Source organism: Pleurodeles waltl, chromosome 5 (assembly GCF_031143425.1).
Source record: "Pleurodeles waltl isolate 20211129_DDA chromosome 5, aPleWal1.hap1.20221129, whole genome shotgun sequence".
Taxonomy (NCBI): Eukaryota; Metazoa; Chordata; class Amphibia; order Caudata; family Salamandridae; genus Pleurodeles; species Pleurodeles waltl.
The window spans coordinates 441,021,931-441,046,516 of NC_090444.1; the positions used below are offsets into that span (position 1 = coordinate 441,021,931).

The window sequence follows — 24,586 nt, forward strand, 5'->3', positions numbered from 1 at the left end:
ATTGGACACATTTGCATGTTGTAGTGATTTCACATCTTTTGGTTATTCTTCCCTTCAACACGTTTTTGGTATTTATGGTAATTATTTTAATATGTTTGGAGCCATAGGTTTCTAATCATGTCATATTTGTGAAATTATGTTGCATTTATTTGCAGCAATATTTTTGGGTCTCGATTTATATTTTAGCCTGTTCGCCCTGAAGAAGGTGGCTCCCACTGGGCACGGTTTCCACCGAAATGCAAGTCAGCGCTATACATTGGACTGGAAGAATATAAGACAATATCACATTGTATGGATTTTACAAGCTATTGCATTATTATATAACAAGTCCTATCTGCATTTATAGAACATTAAAATGTTGGGTTCTTTTTAGGGATCCAAAATCTGTACGGAATGGAACAGTACACCCATTGGAGATTGATTATACCAGTCAAGTGATATGATTATTAAGGTGGAAGATTTTAATTTTGTATGAGGTGGTGTGGTATATGTGTTGTATATAGATTGCTGTGAATAACTGGAGCACTTGATGGATAATTGTATTTGTGCGACATCCCCCAAAAGTTCAATATTTCAGTTTAGGTTGTATCATTATATTATATGGATATAACCTAGCGGAATATGTTACTGTAGATATGGAAATGTAATATATATTACATTTTCTATTTACAGTTAAGTACCATTAGCTACTTGGCTCCATTATTTTTTTTTATATCTATAGAAGGTATTTTCTTATGTGTATATTATATATATATATATATATATATATATATATGTATGGAAAATGTCACTTACCCAGTGTACATCTGTTCGTGGCATGGGACGCTGCAGATTCACATGCTGTGCATTATCCTGCCATCTAGTGTTGGGCTCGGAGTGTTACAAGTTGTTTTTCTTCGAAGAAGTCTTTTCGAGTCACGAGACCGAGGGACTCCTCCCTTTCGGCTCCATTGCGCATTGCCGTCGACTCCATCTTAGATTGTTTTCCCTGCAGAGGGTGAGGTAGGAGTTGTGAATATACTAAATGCGCCCATGCAATGGAGTAGGTATGTATGTACATAATGTGTATTAAAATAATATGTATTTACAAATTTACAGTTTTTATCCAACTTCTAATGGCTACAGGCTCCCGGGGAGGTGGGAGGGCGCATGTGAATCTGCAGCGTCCCATGCCACGAACAGATGTACACTGGGTAAGTGGCATTTTCCGTTCGATGGCATGTGTAGCTGCAGATACACATGCTGTGCATAGACTAATAAGCAGTAATCTCCCCAAAAGCGGTGGCTTAGCCTGTAGGAGTTGAAGTTGTTTGAAATAATGTTCTTAATACAGCCTGTCCTACTGTGGCTTGTTGTGTTGTTAGCACATCTACAAAGTAATGCTTCGTGTATGTAGGAGGCGTAGACCACGTGGCTGCTTTACAAATTTCTGTCATAGGTATATTTCCCAGAAAAGCCATTTTGGCGCCTTTTTACCTGGTAGAATGTGCTCTTGGTCCAATAGGTAAATCTCTTTTTGTTTTAATATAGCAAGTGTGAATACATTTTACTATCCATCTGGCAATGCCTTGTTTGGATATAGGATTATCTGCATTAGGTTTTTGGAAGGCTACGAACAATTGTTTTGTTTTACGAAATTGTTTTGTTCTGTCAATGTAATACATTAGTGCTCTTTTTATGTCTAATGTATGTAAGGCTCTTTCGGCTACTGAGTCTGGTTGTGGAAAGAAGACTGGGAGTTCCACTGTTTGGTTTAGGTGGAATGGTGATATAACCTTTGGTAGGAATTTTGGATTTGTACGGAGAACCACTTTATGTTTATGTATTTGTATAAAGGGTTCTTGTATAGTAAATGCTTATATCTCACTTACTCTTCTAAGTGATGTGATAGCTATTAGAAAGTCTACTTTCCAAGTTAAGTATTGCATTTCACAAGAGTGCATGGGTTCAAATGGTGGTCCCATGAGACGTGTTAATACAATATTAAGGTTCCACGAAGGTACTGGTGTTGTTCTTGGGGGTATGATTCTTTTTAATCCCTCCATAATGAAAATGTCACTTACCCAGTGTACATCTGTTCGTGGCATCAGTCGCTGAGATTCACATGGTCTGCATAGCTCGCCATCTGGTGTTGGGTCAGAGTGTTACAAGTTGTTTTTCTTCGAAGAAGTGTTTTCGAGTCACTGGACCGAGTGACTCCTCCTTCTGTGCTCATTGCGCATGGGCGTCGACTCCATCTTCGATTGTTTTCCCCGCAGAGGGTGAGGTAGGAGTTGTACTATAGTAATAGTGCCCGCGCAATGAAATGTGTAAGTATGTACCTATTAAAGGTTTAAATAATATATATACAAATGTACAAAATTTAAGGTAACTTCTGAACTGCTACAGGCTTCCGGGGAGGTGGGTGGGCCCATGTGAATCTCAGCGACTGATGCCACGAACAGATGTACACTGGGTAAGTGACATTTTCAGTTCGATGGCATCTGTCGCTGTAGATACACATGGTCTGCATAGACTAGTAAGCAGTTATTTCCCCATAAGCGGTGGTTTAGCCTGTAGGAGTAGAAGTTGTCTGAAATAGAGTTCTTAATACAGCTTGACCTACTGCAGCTTGTTGTGCGGATAGCACATCTATACAGTAGTGTTTGGTGAATGTGTGAGGCGTAGACCATGTGGCTGCCTTACATATTTCATGCATTGGGATGTTTCCTAAAAAGGCCATTGAAGCACCTTTTTTCCTTGTTGAATGTGCCCTGGGAGTAATGGGCAGTTGTCTTTTTGCTTTAAGGTAGCAGATTTGGATGCATTTAACAATCCATCTGGCTATACCTTGTTTTGATATTGGGTTACCTGCATGAGGTTTTTGGAATGCAATAAATAGCTGTTTAGTCTTTCTGATGTTCTTTGTTATGTCAATGTAGTACATTAATGCTCTTTTGACATCTAATGTATGTAGTGCTCTTTCAGCCACAGAATCTGGCTGTGGGAAAAAAACTGGTAGTTCTACCGTTTGATTTAGATGGAACGGTGAAATAACTTTTGGTAAAAATTTTGGATTAGGTCGTAGGACGACCTTATTTTTATGTATTTGTATAAAAGGTTCCTGTGTTGTGAACGCTTGAATTTCACTTACTCTTCTCAGAGATGTAATGGCGATGAGAAAGGCAACTTTCCAGGTTAGGAATTGTATTCCGCAAGAGTGCATGGGTTCGAAAGGTGGGCCCATGAGTCTTGTTAGGACCACGTTTAGGTTCCATGAAGGAACAGGTGGTGTTCTTGGTGGTATAATTCTTTTAAGACCTTCTATGAATGCTTTGATGACTGGTATCCTATACAAGGGAGTTGAATAGGTAGTCTGCAGGTATGCAGATATTGCTGCAAGGTGTATTTTAATAGAAGAGAAGGCTAGCTTTGCTTTTTGTAAATGGAGCAAGTAATTTACTATATGTTTTGGAGTTGCGTCTAGTGGTTGTATCTGATTATGATGGCAGTAACAAACAAATATTTTCCACTTATTTGCGTAGCAGTGTCTAGTGGATGGCCTTCTGGCCTGCTTTATGACCTCCATACACTCTTGGCTAAGTTGTAAGTGTCCGAATTCTAGGATTTCAGGAGCCAGATTGCTAGATTCAGCGATGCTGGATCTGGGTGTCTGATCTGTTGGTTGTGTTGCGTTAACAGATCTGGTTTGTTCGGCAGTTTGATGTGGGGTACTACAGAAAGATCTAGCAGTGTTGTGTACCAGGGTTGTCTTGCCCACGTTGGTGCTATTAAAATGAGTTTGAGTTTGTTTTGACTCAATTTGTTTACTAGATAAGGGAGGAGAGGGAGAGGAGGAAAAGCGTAAGCAAATATTCCTGACCAGTTCATCCATAGGGCATTGCCTTGGGATTGCTTGTGTGGGTATCTGGACGTGAAGTTTTGGCATTTTGCGTTCTCTTTTGTTGCAAATAAGTCTATTTGAGGTGTTCCCCAGAGTGTGAAGTAGGTGTTCAGAATTTGTGGGTGGATTTCCCATTCGTGGACTTGCTGGTGATCGAGAGAGATTGTCTGCCAGTTGATTCTGGATCCCTGGAATAAACTGTGCTATGAGGCGAATTTGATGCTGGATTGCCCACTTCCATATGTTTTGAGCTAATAAGCTTAACTGCGTTGAATGTGTTCCTCCTTGTTTGTTTAGATAATACATCGTTGTCATGTTGTCTGTTTTGACAAGGATGTATTTGTGGGTTATGATTGGTTGGAAAGCTTTTAGTGCTTGAAAAACTGCTAATAATTCTAGATGATTTATATGCAGTTTTGTTTGATGTATGTTCCATCGTCCTCTTATGTTGTGTTGATTGAGATGTGCTCCCCACCCTGTCATGGAAGCATCTGTTGTTATTACGTACTGTGGCACTGGGTCTTGGAAAGGCCGCCCTTTGTTTAAATTTATACTGTTCCACCATAGAAGCGAGAGGTAAGTTTGGCGGTATATTAACACCAGATCTAGAAGTTGACCCTGTGCTTGAGACCACTGTGAGGCTAGGCACTGTTGTAAGGGCCTCATGTGCAGTCTTGCGTTTGGGACAATGGCTATGCATGAGGACATCATGCCTAGGAGCTGTAGTATTGTTCTTGCTTGTATTGTTTGATTTGGAGACATGTGTTGAATGACTCTGTTGAAATTGTGAATTCTTTGTGGAGTTGGCGTTGCTACTCCTTTTGTCGTGTCTATTATGGCTCCTAGATATTGCTGTACTTTGCTTGGCTGAATGTTGGATTTTGCAAAGTTGACGGTGAACCCTAGTTTGTAGAGGGTTTGTATGACTTGATTTGTGTGGTTTGAGCATTGTGTGAGCGAACTGGTTTTGATTAGCCAGTCGTCTAGATACGGGAATACATGTATTTGCTGCCTTCTGATGTGTGCAGCGACTACTGCTAGGCATTTTGTGAATACCCTTGGAGCGGTTGTTAAACCGAAAGGCAATACTTTGAATTGGTAATGTATTCCTTTGAATACAAACCTTAGATATTTTCTGTGTGATTGATGTATTGGTATATGGAAATATGCGTCTTTGAGGTCTAGGGTTGTCATGTAGTTGTGTTTTTTGAGCAATGGTAACACTTCTTGTAGTGTGACCATGTGAAAGTGGTCTGATTTGATGAATGTGTTTACTACTCTGAGGTCTAGAATTGGTCTCAGTGTTTTGTCCTTTTTTGGTATCAAGAAGTACAGTGAATAAACTCCTGTGTTTATTTGTGTGCTTGGTACTAATTCTATTGCATTTTTTTGCAGTAGTGCTTGAACTTCTATCTCTAGAAGCTGTGAATGGTGTTTTGATAAATTTTGTGATTTTGGTGGTATGTCTGGAGGGAATTGCAGGAATTCTATGCAATAACCATGTTGGATAATTGCTAGGACCCATGTGTCTGTAGTTATTTCCTCCCATGCTTCGTAATATTGACCTATCCTTCCCCCCACTGGTGTTGTGTGGGGGGGGTGAGTGACGTGTGAGTCACTGCTTGTTGGTAGTGGTTTTGGGGCTTTGAAATCTTCCTCTATTCCTAGGGAATTGCCCTCCTCTATACTGGCCCCGAAAGCCTCCCCTGTACTGTCCCTGGTAGGTGGACGGTACGGACTGTGAGGTACTGGCTTGTGTGGCCTGACCCCGAAACCCTCCTCTAAAAGGTGTTTTGCGGAAGGTGGTATAAGATCCTCTGCTCTGCGGGGAGTAGAGTGCGCCCATGGCCTTGGCAGTGTCAGTGTCCTTTTTGAGCTTTTCTATGGCTGTGTCGACCTCCGGACCGAACAGAAGTTTTTCGTTTACTGGCATGTTAAGTACTGCCTGCTGAATTTCTGGCTTGAATCCAGACATTCTGAGCCATGCGTGCCTACGGATGGTAACCGACGTATTAATGGTCTTTGCGGCTGTGTCTGCTGCATCCATAGAGGAGCGTATTTGATTGTTGGAAATGTTTTGACCCTCTTCAACAACCTGTTTTGCTCTTTTTTGTAGATCTTTTGGGAGATGTTCAATGAGATGCTGCATCTCATCCCAGTGGGCTCTGTCGTATCGCGCTAGCAGCGCTTGTGAGTTTGCGATGCGCCACTGGTTTGCTGCCTGGACAGCGACCCTCTTCCCGGCTGCATCGAACTTTCTGCTTTCTTTATCTGGGGGAGGTGCATCCCCAGAAGTGTGTGAATTTGCCTGTTTTCTGGCAGCCCCTACCACCACAGAATCTGGTGGCAGCTGAGAGGTGATGAATACAGGGTCCGTAGGAGGCGCCTTATACTTTTTGTCCACTCTAGGCGTTACTGCCCTATTTTTAACTGGCTCCTTGAAGATCTCCTTTGCATGGCGTAGCATGCCTGGGAGCATAGGCAGGCTTTGGTGGGAGCTGTGGGTGGAGGAGAGGGTGTTAAATAAAAAGTCATCCTCTACTTGTTCAGAGTGTAGTTCCACATTATGGAACTGAGCTGCTCTAGCCACCACTTGTGAATAGGCTGTGCTGTCCTCAGGTGGTGATGGCCTAGTTGGGTATGTGTCTGGGCTGTTATCAGACACTGGTGCATCGTACAAGTCCCACGCGTCTTGATCTTGGTCGTCGTGGCTCATGGCGGTGTGAGCTGGCGAATGTGACGGGGTGTAAGTTGGCGAAGCCGGAGTTACAGGTGGAGGCGAGGGAGGAGGTGTTACCGTCTTTGCTGTTTGTTGCTGAGGAGCCTCTCGTGCTACAAACTGAAGTGTTCTCTTTCTTTTGACAGGTGGAAGGGTACTGATCTTCCCTGTCCCCTGCTGAATAAAGATACACTTTTGCGTGTGATCCACTTCAGTGGATTGCAGTTCCTGTTCGAATCTGTGTCTTTTCATTTGTGAAGACATAGAAAGTTCTTCAGTATAGGAGCCTGAAACTGGGTCTGTTGGTGCTTTTTTCGGCTCCGAAAACCCTGTTGTTTGTTTTTTCGGCTCCGAGGTAACCTTCCTCTTCTTTTGTGCCGAAAAATCTTGGCCTCTATGGTCTTCGGCGCCACTGTCTCGGCGTCGATCCGTGTCGACACCGAACTCTCGGTGTCGATGCTTCTCTTTAGCACTCTCTCGGTCCCGAGGAGGCTGCGTGCCGGTGTCTCGACCGGAGTCGGACGATCTCGACAGTGAATGGGCCTTTTTCGGTGCCGATTGTTGGTCACCGTGAATTTGGGTTGAGCCATGGCCGGTTGGCAGTGGCGTCCCCTGGGCCTTTTTGCCTTTTTTAATTTCTGATCTCGACGTCTTACTCACAGTTTTTGTATTGTCGAGTTCGTCGGAGTCTGAATCCTGGATGGAAAAGGATTCCTCCTGTTCCTCTTCTGTCTCGAACTGTCGATGCTCCTTTGGCGTGGACGCCATCTGCAGTCTTCTCGCTCGACGGTCGCGCAGAGTTTTTCGGGACCGGAACGCCCGACAGGCCTCACAGGATTCTTCGCTGTGCTCGGGTGACAGGCACAGGTTACAGACCGAGTGTTGGTCCGTATAGGGATATTTGTTGTGGCATTCAGGGCAGAATCGAAACGGGGTCCGTTCCATCGGCGTTGTTCTCCATGCGGTCGTGCCGACTAGGCCCCGACGGTGTGCCGAAATCTACCCCGAAGGGCACCGAAGCGCTTCGATGTTCAATGCGTTGTCGTATGTGTTTATCTCGAACCGGATCGCAACGATACCGTCGAAAATCTTCAGTTTTCAGCTATCTTTCCGTTCCGAAACTCGGAGCGACAGGAACACGTCCGAACCCGATGGCGGAAAGAAAACAATCGAAGATGGAGTCGACGCCCATGCGCAATGAGCACAGAAGGAGGAGTCACTCGGTCCAGTGACTCGAAAACACTTCTTCGAAGAAAAACAACTTGTAACACTCCGACCCAACACCAGATGGCGAGCTATGCAGACCATGTGTATCTACAGCGACAGATGCCATCGAACATGCTTTTATGACTGGGATTCTAAAAAGCGATGTTGAATGTGTAATCTGCAGATAGGCAGATATTGCTGTGAGATGTATTTTAATTGAAGAGAATGCTAGGTTAGACTTTTGTAAGTGTGATAAGTAGCTTACAATGTCCTTTGCGGAAGCATGTAGTGGTTGAATTGGATTATTGTGGCAATAATGGACAAATCTTTTCCATTTGTTTGCGTAACAATGTCTTGTAGTAGGTTTTCTAGCTTGTTTAATGACTTCCATACATTCTTGTGTAAGGTCTAAGTGCCCAAATCCTAAGACTTCAGGAGCCAGATTGCTAGACTGAGCGATGCTGGATTCGGGTGTCTGATCTGTTGTTTGTGTTGAGTTAACAGATCTGGCCTGTTTGGTAATTTGATGTGAGGTACTACTGATAGGTCCAGCAGTGTTGTGTACCACGGTTGGCAAGCCCAGGTTGGTGCTATGAGAATTAGTTTGAGTTTGTTTTTACTTAGTTTGTTTACCAGATAAGGAATGAGTGGGAGAGGGGGAAAAGCGTAAGCAAATATCCCTGACCAACTGATCCATAACGCATTGCCCTTGGATTGATGGTGTGGGTACCTGGACGCTAAGTTTTGGCATTTTGCGGTTTTCTTTCATTGCGAATAGGTCTATTTTTGGTGTTCCCCAGCATAGGAAGTAATCCTGTAGGATCTGGGGATGAATTTCCCATTTGTGTGTTTGCTGGTGATCTCGACTGAGATTGTCGGCCAACTGGTTCTGAATGCCTGGGATGTATTGTGCTATTAGGAGAATGTGATTGTGAATTGCCCAATGCCAAACTTTTTGGGCTAAGAGACACAGTTGTTACGAGTGTGTCCCTCCTTGTTTGTTGAGATAATACATTGTTGTCATGTTGTCGGTTTTGACAAGAATGTGTTTGTGGGCTATTAGTGGTTGAAATGCTTTTAATACTAGAAACACTGCCAATAGTTCTAAATGATTTATATGGAGTTGTTTTTGTTGATTGTCCCATTGTCCCTTTATGCTGTGCTTGTTGAGGTGTGCTCCCCACCCCATCATGGAAGCATCTGTTGTGATCACATCTTGAGGCACTGGGTCCTGGAATGGCCGTCCTTTGTTTAAATTTATAGGGTTTCACCTTTGAAGCGAGAAGTGTGTCTGGCGGTCTATCAACACTAGATCTTGGAGTTTGACCCTGTGTCTGTGTCCATTGTTTTGCTAGGCACTGTTGTAAAGGCCGCATGTGTAATCTTGCGTTTGAGACAATGGCTATGCATGAAGACATCATGCCTAGAAGTTTCATTACAGACCTTACTTGGTAGTGTTGGTTTGGCTGTATGTTTGATGTTATATTTTAGAACGCTTGTACTCTTTGTGGACTTGGCGTGGCAATTGCTTTTTGTGTGTTGAGTGTTGCTCCCAAGTATTGTTGTATTTGGGATGGCTGCAGATGTGATTTTTGGTAATTTATAGAAAACCCTAGTTTGTGTAGAGTTTCTATAACGTATTGCATGTGAAGAAGACACTGTTGTTGAGTGCTGGTTTTTATTAGCCAGTCGTCTAAGTATGGGAATACGTGCATGTGCTGTCTCCTTATGTGAGCGGCTACTGCTGCAAGGCATTTTGTGAATACCCTTGGGGCTGTTGTTATCCCGAACGGTAACACTTTGAATTGATAGTGTACGACGTGTATTACAAACCTTAAGTATTTTCTGTGGGAAGGATGCATGGGTATGTGAAAGTAGGCATCCTTGAGATCTAACGTTGACATGTAGTCCTCTTTTTTTTTTTTTCTTTTTAGTAAGGGTACCACGTCTTGAAGTGTTACCATGTGAAAGTGATCTGACTTGATGAAGAGATTAAGGGGGTTATTCTAACTTTGGAGGAGGTGTTAATCCGTCCCAAAAGTGACGGATTTACCACCAGCCGTATTACGAGTCCATTATATCCTATGGAACTCGTAATACGGCTGGTGGTATATCCGTCACTTTACCGTCACTTTAGGGACGGATTAACACTCCTCCAAAGTTAGAATAACCCCCTCAGTGTTCTGAGGTCTAATATAGGTCTTAACGTTTTGTCCTTTTTTTGGAATTAGGAAATATAGTGAGTAGACACCTGTTTCTTTCTGATGTTTGGGTACTAACTCTAGTGCTTGTTTTTGTAATAATGCTTGGATCTCTAGTTGTAATAGGTCTAAGTGTTGTTTGGTCATATTGTGTGCCCTAGGGGGCACATCTGGGGGGAAATGTATGAATTCTATGCAATATCCATGTTGGATAATGGCTAGGACCCATGCGTCCGTAGTTATGTGTGTCCAGTTTTAGTAGTATTTGGTAATTCTCCCCCCCACTGGTGATAAGTGGTGGGGTTTTGTGACATTGAAATCACTGTTTGGTTTGATTTGTCTTAGGTGTTTGGAATTTTCCCCTTCCTCTTGGGAATTGTCCACCTCTGTATGAGCCACGAAACCCTCCTCTCTGGTATTGTCCCTGATAGGTAGGTCTGGTTTGCGAAGTGGAAGGCTCTGGTGTTTGCATTCGACACCCCCCTCTAAATTGGGGCTTTCCAAATGTGCCTCTGCTCTGTGGGGAGTAGAGCGCGCCCATGGCTTTGGCCGTGTCCTTTTTTAATTTTTCAATTGCAGTGTCCACTTCCGGCCCAAACAATTGTTCCTGGTTAAAAGGCATGTTTAACACAGCTTGTTGGATTTCTGGTTTAAAGCCAGAGCTTCGTAACCATGCATGCCTGAGAATGGTTACAGCGGTGTTGACTGTTCGTGCTGCTGTGTCTGCCGAGTCTAATGCGGACCTTATTTGGTTGTTGGATATTGCTTGTCCTTCTTCCACAACCTGTTGGTGTTCTTTGGGCAAGTGCTGTATAATGTGTTGCATCTCGTCCCACAGTGTGCACTGTCATAGTGAGCCAGCAGGGCTTGTGAGTTTGCGATCCGCCATTGATTGGCTGCCTGTGCTGCCACACGTTTGCCCGCTGCATCAAACTTTCTACTCTCTTTGTCAGGCGGTGGTGCGTCTCCTGACGATTGAGAGTTTGCCCTCTTTCTTGCTGTGCCTACAACCACCGAGTCTGGTGTAAGCTGCTGTGTTATAAACACAGGGTCCGTTGGGGGAGGTTTGTATTTTTTCTCCACTCGAGGCGTAATAGCCCTTCCTTTAACTGGGTCTTGGAAGACCTGTTTTGCGTGCTTGAGCATGCCTGGGAGCATTGGCAGACTCTGGTATGAAGTGTGGTTGGATGCCAAGATGTTGAATAGGAAATCATCCTCGATTGGCTCTGAATGCATTGCTACATTGTGGAATGTAGCTGCCCTTGATAGTACCTGCGTATATGCAGTACTGTCCTCTGGAGGTGACGGCCTTGTTGGGTAACAATCTGGGCTGTTTTCTGATACCGGAGCATCATATAAGTCCCATGCATCCGGATCATCCTGTGTCATCCCTGTATGAGTAGGTGACTGCACTGGAGGTGTTGTTACCGGGGACAGCTGAGGTGAGTGTAGTGGAGAAGGTTGTGGCAAAAACCTTGGTGGTGGGGTTTTATCTCTTGCCACCTTTGCCTTCGGCTGCATTTCTGACTCATGAAATACCATCTTTCTTTTGGTTTTAATTGGAGGAAAAGTTTGTATTTTTCCAGTCTCTTTCTGTATATGCAACCTCCTTTGGGTATGGTCTGGTTCCCCATACTTATTTCCTGCTCAAATCTGTGTTCATGCATTTGGCTGGAAAGTCCTTGCTCTTCTGTGTAAAAGCTTCTATTCGGCTCCAAAGCCGCTTTTTTCGTTACCAATGCTTCCGATAAAGTATTTTTCGGTTCCGATGTTACTTTTCTCACTTTGGGTGAGTCGAACTCTCGGTGTCGAGATCGTTCGGTGCCTGAATCTCGACCGGAGTCAGATGTCTTTGGCCTTTTTCGGTGCTGATGTTTGGTCACCGTCTTTTCGATGGGTTACGCCATGGCCTGCTGGCGGTGGCATCCCCTTGGCCTTAACGATCTTTGTGTGAGTCTTGGACGATGCAGTTTTACTCACTGTTTTTGCATCATCGTGGGTCGCTCACTTTCGGAATCGTCTGAGTCCGTCCCCTGGATGGAAATTCTTTCCTCCTCTTCGACGTTGAGTTTTTCTCTCGGTGTCGACGCCATTTGTAGTCTTCTGGCTCTTCGATCCCGTAGGGTCTTTTTATATCGAAACGCCCGACAGGCCTCACAAGTATCCTCCCTGTGTTCTGGTGATAGACACAGATGACAGACCAAGTATTGGTCTGTATAAGGATACTTCGAGTGGCACTTCGGACAGAAGCGGAAGGGGGTCCGGTCCATTAGTTTTGTCGATGGATGCGGTCGGGCCGACCAGGCCCCGCTGAAGAGCGGAAGCCCCAAAGGGCCTCCGAAGCGCTTTTACTATCGGTGTCGATACGCTAACACTAAACCGGTACAGAGCGCGAACAATACCGTTCAATTTTCGATATTTAGCTAACTTTCCCGATTCGAAATACGGAGCGAAGAGAAATACGTCCGAACCTGATGGCGGAAAGAAAACAATCTAAGATGGAGTCGACGCCCATGCGCAATGTAGCCGAAAGGGAGGAGTCTCTCAGTCTTGTGACTCGAAAAGACTTCTTCGAAGAAAAACATCTTGTAACACCCTGAGCCCAACACTAGATGGCAGGATAATGCACAGCATGTGTATCTGCAGCTACACATGCCATCAAACATATATATATATATATATATATATATATATATATATATGGTTGGAGTAATAGTTTTCCCTTATGTTGTATGTGTTCATTTTTCTGGCGACTACTCTCCACATCTGAAGCCAGGACCCTCTTGATATTTAGTATTTCAGAGTGGAGTGTCAGAGTGAAGTATCACAGCGAAGTGTTGCAGAGTAGCATAGAGAGAAGTGGCTAGTAGTGGAGTGGAGTAGCGTGTCAGAGTGGAGCATCACAGAGTGGAATGGCATAGAGTGGAGGGGGGTAGAGTGGCATAGCATAGAATAGACTACAGTGGAGTAGAGTGCAATGCCGCAGAGTAGAGTGGAGTGGCATAGTGTAGAATGAATTAAAGTATGAGAATTGAGGGGCATAGAGTTGTGTAAGGTGGCATAGAGCATCATAGAGGCGAGGCATGGAGTATCAGATTGGAGTGGCATAGAGTGAAGTAACAAAGTGGCGCAACGTGGAGTACAGTGCCACAGAGTGGAGGGGCGCAGAGTGTTGTGGAGTGTCATACAGCAGTGTGAGAGTGAAGTGGAAGAGTGGCAGAGTGGCAGAGTGGCGTGGCGTAAAGTTTAATAGAGCAGGGTAAAGTGGAGCAGGGAGGAATGGAGTGGAGTGGAGGGTCACAGAGTGGAGCGTTGTAGAGTGAAGTATCAGAGTGGAGTGCTGTAGAGTGTCCTAGGGTAGGGTGACCTAGAGTTAAGGGGCAAAGAGTGGTGTAGAGTGTGATGAAGTAGAGGAGAGTGGAGTAGAATGGTGCAAAGTGTAGTGGAGTAGAGTATTGTAGAGTATCACAGATTGGCGTATCAGAGAGGAGTATCATATAGTGGAGTGGCATGGAGTGGAACAGAGTGGTGTCATAGTGAATCGTGGAGTGCTGTACAATGGGATGCAGTGGCATTGAGAGGAGTAAAGTGTTGTAGTGTAGAGTGGAGCGTTGTGGAGTGGCATAGACTGGATTGCAAAGCACAAAGGGCAGTAGAGTGTAGTAGTGTGTAGAGTGGACTGGTGCAGAGTGAAGCAGTGTTACAGAGTGTAGAGTGGAGTATGCATGGTGTGGTAGCGGACTGCCATTCGAGATGACACATTTTCAATTGAAATGGCCACTACATTTGAACACACAGTTTATCTGATAAACTATACAGCGTGTAAACGAAAATGTATGGAAATGGCATCACCAAATGTTTTGATTTGTGTTATCATATTAAAATATTTGCTTCCTCCATATTTCAGAATTACCAAAAAATTTGCTTCAATTGTGCTTTCATAATTCTGATATATTCTGAAATATATGTAAAGTTAATTTACAGACATTTAAATTATAATGGTAAAACATTAAAAAATAAAATCCAACAGCTCTTCTCCTCACATGTGTACCCAGCAGGATTGTCACAAATCCACTCGCTTTAAACCTCTCACTTTGAAGTCATAAAAAGGAAAGTAAACACCTAGTTTCTCGAAGATAGAGCCTTTTATTTGACTTCAGTCTTTGAAACACAGCAAACGTGACACGATAAGAAAAAAAGTTAAAGACCGGTTTACAGAAAGCAAGCACTTGTGGAAGAAAACAAGGAGCAGTGATGAACAGGAAATGCTCCACAATTTGGACTAACTCAAGCTGGACAGCCGAAAACAAAGAGTCAACAAATAGAAAGCTAGCAAATGTTACAAACCACAAAGCTAATGGTAAGTAATGGGTAGAATGAATCCCCAGGGAAGCTTTCAGAAAGTACCCAAGACGTCTTTTCAAACCAAGCAGCTCTGCTGTCAGGTAGGCTTTGACCTGAAAAAGCAGAACCCCTGATGGCGTTATGTAATCCAAGTATTACTCAAATCTAGTTGAAACTTTGGTTGTAAAATTCTAGCCTGGTAACATGGCCTATTTGGTCAAATGAAAAAAGTTAAATTAATTGTTCGTTCAATGACTTATGAGCTATTTTTACAGCCTGAGGAGTAGTATGAATAGCCTTAGAGTTTAACTAGATACTTTGCAGACCAACCAACTGTAACTGATTATGCACAGATTTAAACTACTTACGATTACCAGAGCTCTCTATCATCATAATAGGCACAGAGGATTAAAAACAATTTTGTGCTTTCAATGTATGCTCATTCTGGTACCTACGCATTTTTTTTTTACTAGGTTTTTGCAAACTTTAATCAAATCTGGCTGATTGTTGATGTTAATAGGAGTTATGTAGCATTGAAGAACTACCTGTGTATGCCCCTGTATATTGAGAGCAGTCTCAGCTCCCAAGAGCTCAATAAATTCAACTGCTCTGCAAAGATTATTTGCTACAGTACACATCAATCCTCATTGGAAATGATTCCAATTATTATGCTGTGCCAACATTTAATAGAGGCTCGGACAAGGAAGGCAGCAACAAATACAACAAATCAATACAGCTATTTATGGTTACCAGTTCTGATTATGGTTACTAGAACGTATTGTTTCATATTTCTCTTTTTTCTTCCTTCGTAGTTCCCACAAGATCATTATGTTGCCCTTGGGTAAGCAATTCAAGAGACACAAACAAAAAAAACTACCAAAGCCTATTTTAGTTCTCATGTGCATTAGCCATGTACATTTATCTTACCGGAAACTGTGAATGCCTTGAAGCTCCTGTTGCAGCACCTCCTGCGTAGTGGCTATCAAGTCCAATGCACCAACAAATTCAGAAGTTGATAGCAATAATTGTACTGTGGGTTGAGTCTGATGCACTGTGGCCATTAACTTGAGTTTATTGTACACCTTAACACAGTTATTTCTGGTCATTGTTTGTCTGAGAATATTGAAGGATCCTTCACACATTACTTTGTCAATTTGAGAAATTTTATCTCTAAGCATTTTAACAGCCTGAGAGGTTTTCCTGAGGTAGTCCTGAAGTTCATGTTGGGACGTCATTGCATGAAAAAATGCTTCTGAACGTAAAGAAATCTGGTGTGCAATGTTCACTTCAACAATATCCAGGTAATGGCTCAGCTGAAAAAAATGATAATATTGATTAGCACACATGTATATTATGCAAATACCTTTCTTCTAAGGACGCCTCTGCTGTGTTTTTTAAAGCTAAAACATTTCCTCTATGTTTATTTCTCCGTTTGGAAACGAAGCTGAAGTTTAACAATGGCTTAGCTACATAACACATTTTTCATACTACAGTGAGACATCAGCCCACTGTGTGTGCTGTGTGCCACCCCAAACCAAAAAAAAAAAAAAGGAAACTTGTGACGTGAAGGAAGATTTTGTCTTGCGTATCAACTTTATTATAATGCACTAGATGACCCGTTGACATTAACCCTTGGGTGCCCAGGACGAGCTGGTCTCGTCTCAACCGGTGCGGAAAACTAGGCCAGCTCGTCCTGCTTTGGGCCCCCTCCCCTGGGCAGAGATGGAAGGGGAAATCAATTCCCCTTCCAACCCCGCCCCCGTGGCGTCTGATGACGTCAGGGCGCTTTCGCGCGCGGACCTCATTGAGGCCTTCCCTCCGGCGCAGGAAGCTCAACTTAATATTATTAGGCTGATCTGCCCCCTGGGGGGTGGGGGGACCTGGGCAGAAATCCACTAGACACCAGGGAGAATTTTATTTATTGTTTTTTTTTTGTGTGTTTTTTTTTATGTTTGGGGAGCGACCCCTTGGGCAAGGGTTGCTCCAGGATGGGGGGGGTCAAATTATTATTAGGCCATTTCTGCCCCCACCCCAAAGGGGGCAGAAAGCCCACCAGATACCAGGGGAGATTTTTTTTTTTTCAAAATAAGAGGTTGGGGGTATGGCCAGACCCCCACCCCAAATAAATGGGGCCAAAGTTGTTCTGCCCTCCAGTGGGCAGATTGGGCAATTACCCCCGATCCACACCCCGGGGGGACAAAAAGTCTACTATATGCCAGGAAAAAAAAAAAAAATTGTGGGGGTGGTGGCTACCAACCAGTATGGGCCTGGTTATGCCCCCACCTGAACTGGAGGGGCTAAAAGTCTTTCAGCTCTCCCCCGCACACTAAAACATCTTATCCCATGGCAAGCAAGAGGACATTTGATTATTTTTGGTTTTTGTTTCACATTTGGGCTATGAGAGCTTGGTAACTCTCAAAATCGTCCCACTTGGAATGGCGAGGGCTGCACTTTTTTTTTTTTAACTTTGGGACGCTGCCATGTAGAAAAATCCACAAGACCTAGACACATCTGAAAACTAAACATCTAGTTGATTCCAGGGTGGTGTGCTTCACATGCACCCCGCACCATTTCCTTACCCACAATGCTCTGCAAACCTGCAACTTTGCTGGAAAGCACACATTGTTCCCACATTTTTGTGATGGAACCTTCCGGAATCTGCAGTAATCCACAAAATTCCTACCACCCAGCATTGTCTTATCTATACCGATAACATTTCTGCTGCACTTGTCAGCCTAAAAATGTTTTTTTTCAAACTGCCCTTTTGGACCCACTTTGGTTCCCCCTTAATTTCAACGCGTTTTTGGCTCTTCCCTGTCACAACCACTTGGCCCACCTACACAAGTGAGGTATCATTTTTACCGGGAGACTGAGGGGAACGTTGGGTGGTAGGAAATTTGTCCCAGTGCAGTGATCCCACACAGAAATGTGGGAAAAATGTGATTTTTTAGCTAAATTTGAGGTTTTCTGAGGATTCTGGGTAAGAAAATATTGGGGGATCCACGCAAGTCACACCTCCCTTGACTCCCTCGGGTGTCTGGTTTTCAGAAATGTCTGGGTTTGGTAGGTTTCCCTAGATGGCTGCTGAGCCCAGGACAAAAAACGCAGGTGCCCCCCAGCAAAAACAGATAGTTTTTTATTTGATAATTTTGATGTGTCCAGATAGTGTTTTGGGGCATTTCCTGTTGCGAGCACAAGGCCCACCCACACAAGTGAGGTACCATGTTTATCGGGAGACTTGGGGGGGAACGCTAGGTGGAAGGAAATATGTGTCTTCTCTCAGATTCCAGAACTTTCTGTCACCGAAATGTGAGGAAAAGGTGTTTTTTAGCCACATTTTGAGGTTTGGAAAGGATTCTGGGTAAGAGAACCTGGTGAGAGCCTGACAAGTCACCCCGTCTTGGATTCCCCTAGGTCTCTAGTTTTCAAAAATGCACAGGTTTGGTAGGTTTCCCTAGGCAGCGGCTGAGCTAAAGGCCAAAATCCACAGGTAGGCACTTTGCAAAAAACACCTGTTTTCTTTGAGAAAATGTGATGTGCCACTTTGTGTTTTGGGGCATTTCCTGTCACGGGCACTAGACCTACCCACACAAGTGAGGTACCATTTTTAATCAGGAGACTTGGGGGAACGCTGGGTGGAAGGAAATGTGTGGCTCCTCTCAGATTCCAGAACTTTCTGTCACCCAAATGTGAGGAAAAAGTATTTTTTAGCCACATTTTGAGGTTTGCAAAGGATTCTGGGTTACAGAACCTGGTGAGAGCCCCACACGTGACCCCATCTTGGATTCCCCATAGGTCTTTAGTTTTCAAAAATGCACAGGTTTGGTAGGTTTCCCTAGGTGGCGGCTGAGCTAGAGGCCAAAATCCACAGGTAGGCACTTTGCAAAAAACACCTTTGTTTTCTTTGAGAAAATGTGATGTGCCCACTTTGTGTTTTGGGGCATTTCCTGTTGCGGGCACTAGGCCTACCCACACAAGTGAGGTACCATTTTTATCGGGAGACTTGGGGAAACACAGAATAGCAAAACAAGTGTTATTGCCCCTTGTCTTTCTCTACATTTTTTCCGTCCAAATATAAGACAGTGTGTAAAAAAGACGTCTATTTGAGAAATGCCCTGTAATTCTCATGCTAGGATGGGCACCCCAGAATTCCAAGATGTGCACATAACCGCTGCTCCTCAACACCTTATCTTGTGCACATTTTGGAAATACAAAGGTTTTCTTGATACCTATTTTTGACTCTTTATATTTCAGCAAATTAATTGATGTATACCCAGTATAGAATGAAAACCCACTGCAAGGTGCAGCTCATTTATTGTCTCTGGGTACCTAGGGTTCTTGATGAACCTACAAGCCCTATATATCCCCGCAACCAGAAGAGTCCAGCAGACATAACGGTATATTGCTTTAAAAAATCTGACATCACAGGAAAAGGTTACAGAGTAAAACGTAGAGAAAAATGGCTGTTTTTTTCACCTCGATTTCAATATTTTTTTATTTCAGTTGTTATTTTCTGTAGGAAACCCTTGTAGGATCTACACAAATTACCCATTGCTGAATTCAGAATTTCGTCTACTTTTTAGAAATGTTTAGGTTTCTGGGATCCAGTATTGGTTTCACACCCATTTCTGTCACTGACTGGAAGGAGGCTGAAAGCACAAAAAATCGTAAAAATGGGGTATGTCCCAGTAAAATGCCAAAACTGTGTTGAAAAATTGGGGTTTCTGATTCAAGTCTGCCTGTTCCTGAAAGCTGGGAAGCTGGTGATTTTAGCACTGCAAACCCTTTGTTGAAGCCAATTTCAGGGGGGAAAACCACAAGCCTTCTTCTGCAGCCCTTTTTTCCAATTTTTTTTTTCTTCAAAAAACTAAATTTTCACTGTATTTTGGCTAATTTCTTGGTCTCCTTCAGGGGAACCCATAAAGTCTGGATACCTCCAGAATCCCTAGGATGTTGGAAAAAAAGGATGCAAATTTGGCGTGGGTAGCTTATGTGGACAAAAAGTTATGAGGGCCTAAGCGCCCTGCCCCAAATAGCCCAAAAAAGGCCTGCCACCTGAGGGGGAAAAGGCCTGGCAGCGAAGGGGTTAACAGGTTGCCACTGTGTTGTAAAATTTGATTCTTTGGGTTATCCACCGCAGCTCCAGAAGTTATGGAACACAAAGACTTCAATCACTCCAGAGGTATACACATACTCAATAGCAGGACCTATTTATCTAGGGAATCTGGATTTCGAAAAGCAAAGCATTTTGACAAGAATTTACTTAGTGCTCTCCAAAAATATACACTTTTTGCTGCATACCATCAGAACCAAACCATTCAGAAAAATAACTAAAAGGTAAGTCACTTGCAATTCTAGTTCTCCATTGTGCCCATGCAACGAGAAACCACTCTTCAGTAATGTTCTAAATTAAATATATCCATCTAAAGCCAGCCTTAACCATCTATATTTGATCTACTTTAAAAACAACCTAAACAGAATTAGAAAATAAACTACCGGATCCAGAATATACTACCAGGTCTAGCACTTTGTAAGAGAGATAAGGGAAAAGAGCGAGATGGTCAGCAACTTCAGATAGTAAAAATTAAATTATGGTTCCTATAGTAATGTGGGAGTTATTTCCTGAACATAATTGTAAGTGTATATTAATATGAATGTATTACAGCTGAAAAGAAAACATTGAGATGTTTAGAAATACATCTTTCAAACCTATGCTAAATTAGGCCTTGGCTCCATCTGGAAAAGAAGGCTGCTGCTGTCTCATAATAATTGTTGTATGTTTATACTCTCCAATTTGACACAGCAAAATAAACTCAGTTTTGTAATGAAATGCTGTTCTTGTAGAACCCCGGAGGAAGCATTTGCTACATTCAAGGCTATTCCTGCTTCCACTCTGTGGACAGAACATCTAGGAGTCTTTTAATTATTTATTTTAACACATTTACTTTGCCACCTCTGATAAGAAAGTAAGATGAGGCAAATCAATATTCATGTAGTGTGCTATTGTTAACATAGTTGGTTTTTATGACGTTTTATATTTCTGAATTGAGATTTGCTAATGAAAGAATACTTTTTCTCATTTGATGTGGACTGTGCTGTTTTTCATTGTCTTCCATGGTGGAATTCATTATAAAAGACCCCTGAATTTGGGGAGCCAGATTTTTTTGGTCTCCACTGGGGATGCTGACTGAATCGCTGATGTTCTGTTGCATATTCAGAATGTAGGCTATTTTTCAGATTTTCTTCTTCATTAGTTTTATTTCTATTTCTGACAGCTTTTTTGGCAAGTGTTTTCCAATGTCTTAGGATTGATTTATTGAACGGAGCACATTTTGCCTTCTGTATTGTGCCTTAAAAGTTTTTATTAACTTTTATGATTTTCTCAAAAATACTGATCTTGAACCCCCTTGAGTTGACCCTTTCTTATTGACTGTATTTTTTCAACGTTGTTGTTTGAATCTTATCCTTAAGGATTCATTACTTAGTCTACATTTGACATTAACGTCCCTGTCCCCGCAACTTGAGCAGCACTATATGTAGATTACTTAAGTGATAGCACCAGCACCCCCACCATTGACAGCAGCTTCTCAATAATGGATGGCTAGTGTAATAAAGCAACATTTACTTTTTACAACATAGCAGGATCCCAATTCTTAGCTAATTACCATACCATCCATTTAACTGAGGAGGGCAGACTGACTGCGACACAGATGAAAATGTTCATGATGGAGGATTACCTCCTTCATGGGATCTTAACTAACACTCAAATATTCGGATCACAGTGTCCTCCCCGTAAGAAAAGCAAATGTATGATTCTTTATAGTAATAAACAATATGAAAATAATAGACAATTTAGATATACAGGTTGTGCTGAAGGACCTAGAAACTACATCAGGAAGTAGTAGGGTAATGTATAAAATCATCTGTCTAGTAAGGGATGGCCTGGATTTTGGTAATCCAGGACCAAGGGTGACAGCCAATTGTTTTGTCTTCTTGATGTACTTAGTTTTACCTAGATAATGGTGTTAGATCATTATCATAAAGGGTGTGAATAGACCTCTCGCTCACGGATGACAGATGTTTCTAGTTAATGGATCATGAGATATTATAGATTGATGCACATGAAAATCTAAAACCAAGGTTTGGTAAAAGGACTCACTGACCCTCAAAATCACCTTATTCTTTTAAATAGCCAGGTCTGGGTGAGGCAACTGCCACTAAGAAAGCTCCTTCCAATGCTTCCATGAAAGCAGACAATTCTTGCAGTGATTCCCATTACTGGACCACTTCCAACCTGGACATATCACAACCTGAAGTGCATAAATAAGAAACACTGGGAATTCCATATTCCAGCATTTCAGCTGGTAACTCTGCTAGAAGATGAATATGGAATTGCACAGTTCTGCAAATGAGGACCTGTGTGTGTTAAAACAGAAAACATTCAGAGCCTTCCTAAAGGCTGTCTGCCTTTCTCTTTTTTAGTTTCATTTCTGCTGAGAGAGGGGTATGGCCACTGTAGCAAAATCAACCAAGTGCTTTTTATTAAGGTATGTTTATCAGCTCCTGTAGAAACAGAAACCACTCCCTTGTGCTTATTTAAGATAATTCTATATTTTCAAATTTCAACAAATCAAGCACTATCATCAAACAACTAAATGGTCGTCAATCAGACTAAAACTGGACCGTGTGGCAGAAATGTAGAAACTTGGTACTATAGAAAAGGCATCTCAAACTTCAGAAAAAAGGAAAGACAAACATGAAATCAAGAGATTGTTGAAGAATTCACATAGTCACGATTGTGAGGATTTAAAGTGTATATTTGTGCAGCACTACAGGTCTTCATGGGTTATGGCCATACTGAAAAGAGTTGCAGTGATAGAAAATGCTTTTGTACCCTTAACTGTGGTATATACCTCTGATCCTTACCCATTGAGCTCTTAACTACTGTGTGTCACTGTTGAGCCTACACTCAATAAGCAATTAAATGATCTTAACACTCTCAGACTTAAGTTATGCAGATGGCTTGATGTCACTGGTACCATGTTGCAGTCTCCGACTTTCATTTTACAAACCACTGCAATTCAGTACTTTATTTAAACGTGGTCAACTGACAGGAAGAAAGACTACAACTCCAAACGATTATGAAAGTCTATGACTTGAAGGAGGTGTTACTTGTGACTTTGATACACCTGAAGACAGATCAGAAGAACATTTATGCCCAAACGTTTTCTGGGATCCCGGTCCAAAGCTTCCTAGTTGAAGTAGGTTTTCTAGTACTGTGGTTCCTCTTTGTGTAAAGGCATTCCAACATTTTTATGGTTAGCCCATATGAACATAAGGGGCCCCACAATATTTCATGAGAATTTAGAGTGTAGAGGGGCTAGTTTCAACATGAGGAAACTGCCTGGATAGGCCAAATGTTCTTTATGGCTGAACAAAGCTAACAGAGACTGTAAACTCCACAGTTTTTACGGACATATTCCAGTTGAATCCATCCCCAGAAACTCACAAAGGTATGCACAGTAGTCCACAGCAATTAAACAGATGAAATTGTCTTGTTTTGATTCATATCAAATGTGTGTCAACTCTTTTACCCATCATATTGGACGTTCGACAAAACATTTTGTAGTGGGACAGTGAATAAAAAATATTATTTTTCTGGTGATCATCTGGATTTCGCACTTTAAATATGACCCTTCTGTAACCTTCATGTAATGCTAACTGCAGATCAGCTCCGAAGGAAATTTGTGGTGCAGGATAACGAAACTCTACTGTTTCATGTGATCCACATTTACCTTTTCTTGAAGTAACTTTGATGAAGCTGCGTCACGGTTTCCTTTCCCTCCAGCAGAACTAAAATGGGACCAAGGTAAAACCGCATTAAATGTTGAGGAATCTTCCAAGGCAAAATCTGGTGTCATAAAAATCTGAAATGAAACAAGTTATTGGTTATTTGTCAGTCATTGACGCTTCCCTGTTCTTCTGGTCTTCCATGTTAAAAAACCTCTTGTTGTAGTGTGATGAACCAGAGGTGGAACTGCCCAGAATAAGTAACCTAAAGCAACACTCTAAGGTTAACAACAGTACATCTCAAGGAGAAGCGATCAAACAGATACCACCTCTACACAGTTGTTTAATGAAAAGATTTATTGACTTATGTTATTGGCATATGTACTTTATATTTAGCTGGGTTCTTAGAAAAGATACTAAATATTTTCAGATAGGTGACATTTCTGAATCATATCAGGATCTAAAAAGAACACCGAAACCAAGCTGTACAGAACAGGATGGCAAAGTCTAGGAAGGAACAAATTCAATCTCATCTGTACCCTTACAGACTCGCAGTTATGGTCGGACCGCCGCAACTGTGGTGGTCCAACCGCCACATTATGACCCTGGCGGGACGACCTACCAGAGGACCACCGTTCCCGCCAGGAATATGGTTCTCGATGTGGTGACGGCAGCCTGAGTTGTACACTGCTACGAAGGCGCTGAACTTACCGCCACCTGGCTGATTGCAATCCCACTTTCTTGAAAAGGCTAGCGGAAAGCCAATGCCAGGGACACTGGTGTGGGCCTTGCTGACCCCCCCCCCCCACCCAGCACCCTCTGAATGAGCACTGTCTGCTTTGCAGACAGTCAACACTTTGAGGGTGCTTGAGTGCTACGAAATTGGCCTTGGCTCACCCAACGAAGTCATGACCAATATCATAGCACTGTTCCCGGCTGGCAGCCCAAAGAGAACACTGTAATATGCTTGAGGGGACATTACCACCATTGTGGTGGAGTTCTCTCCGCAGCTTTGGTAGTCCATTGGTGGGACCGCCAAAGTAGTAATGAGGTCATAAGATATTTGAAGAAACTGTTCGACAATTCGGCATAAAAAACAGCCTTACTGATAAGATGCAGACTCTAGGCCAAGCTTCGGTAGGTTGAAAGATGCACCCAGTGATGAAGCTCAAATATTTGCAAACTATTTCACAAACTGCAAAAGTCAATATCACATTTTACCAAGAATGTTTCAGAATTATTGCCACACAACAATGTATACTAATTTTCTTTTTTCAGAATATGGATACCTTTAAGATACATGCATGCTATCCAAATATATGTGGTACTAAGATCCTGAATCACAAAAGGTAGCTTACACCTTTGAATTATTTACACTTCTGAGTAAGTTTACAACCTTTTGGCTATTCACAAAATCAGAGTGTTGATTTACTCCAAAGCTGT

The 24,586-nt window shown here is 42.6% G+C and overlaps 1 protein-coding gene across 6 annotated transcripts in view; it reads right to left on the bottom strand.

The window, feature by feature from the left end:
* VPS54 (VPS54 subunit of GARP complex) overlaps positions 1 to 24,586 on the bottom strand; it is a 555,456-nt gene that overhangs the window by 449,521 nt on the left and 81,349 nt on the right. For all 6 annotated transcript variants that reach the window (XR_011203675.1, XM_069234226.1, XM_069234229.1 and 3 more), the window contains 2 exons: positions 23,149 to 23,280; positions 15,281 to 15,666 (listed from right to left, as the gene is read on the bottom strand). Coding sequence is in view for 5 of the 6 variants with exons in the window: in XM_069234226.1 (XP_069090327.1) it covers positions 15,281 to 15,666; positions 23,149 to 23,280 (518 nt within the window). In the remaining variant the exon portion in view is untranslated. The remainder of the gene's footprint in view (positions 1 to 15,280; positions 15,667 to 23,148; positions 23,281 to 24,586) is intronic.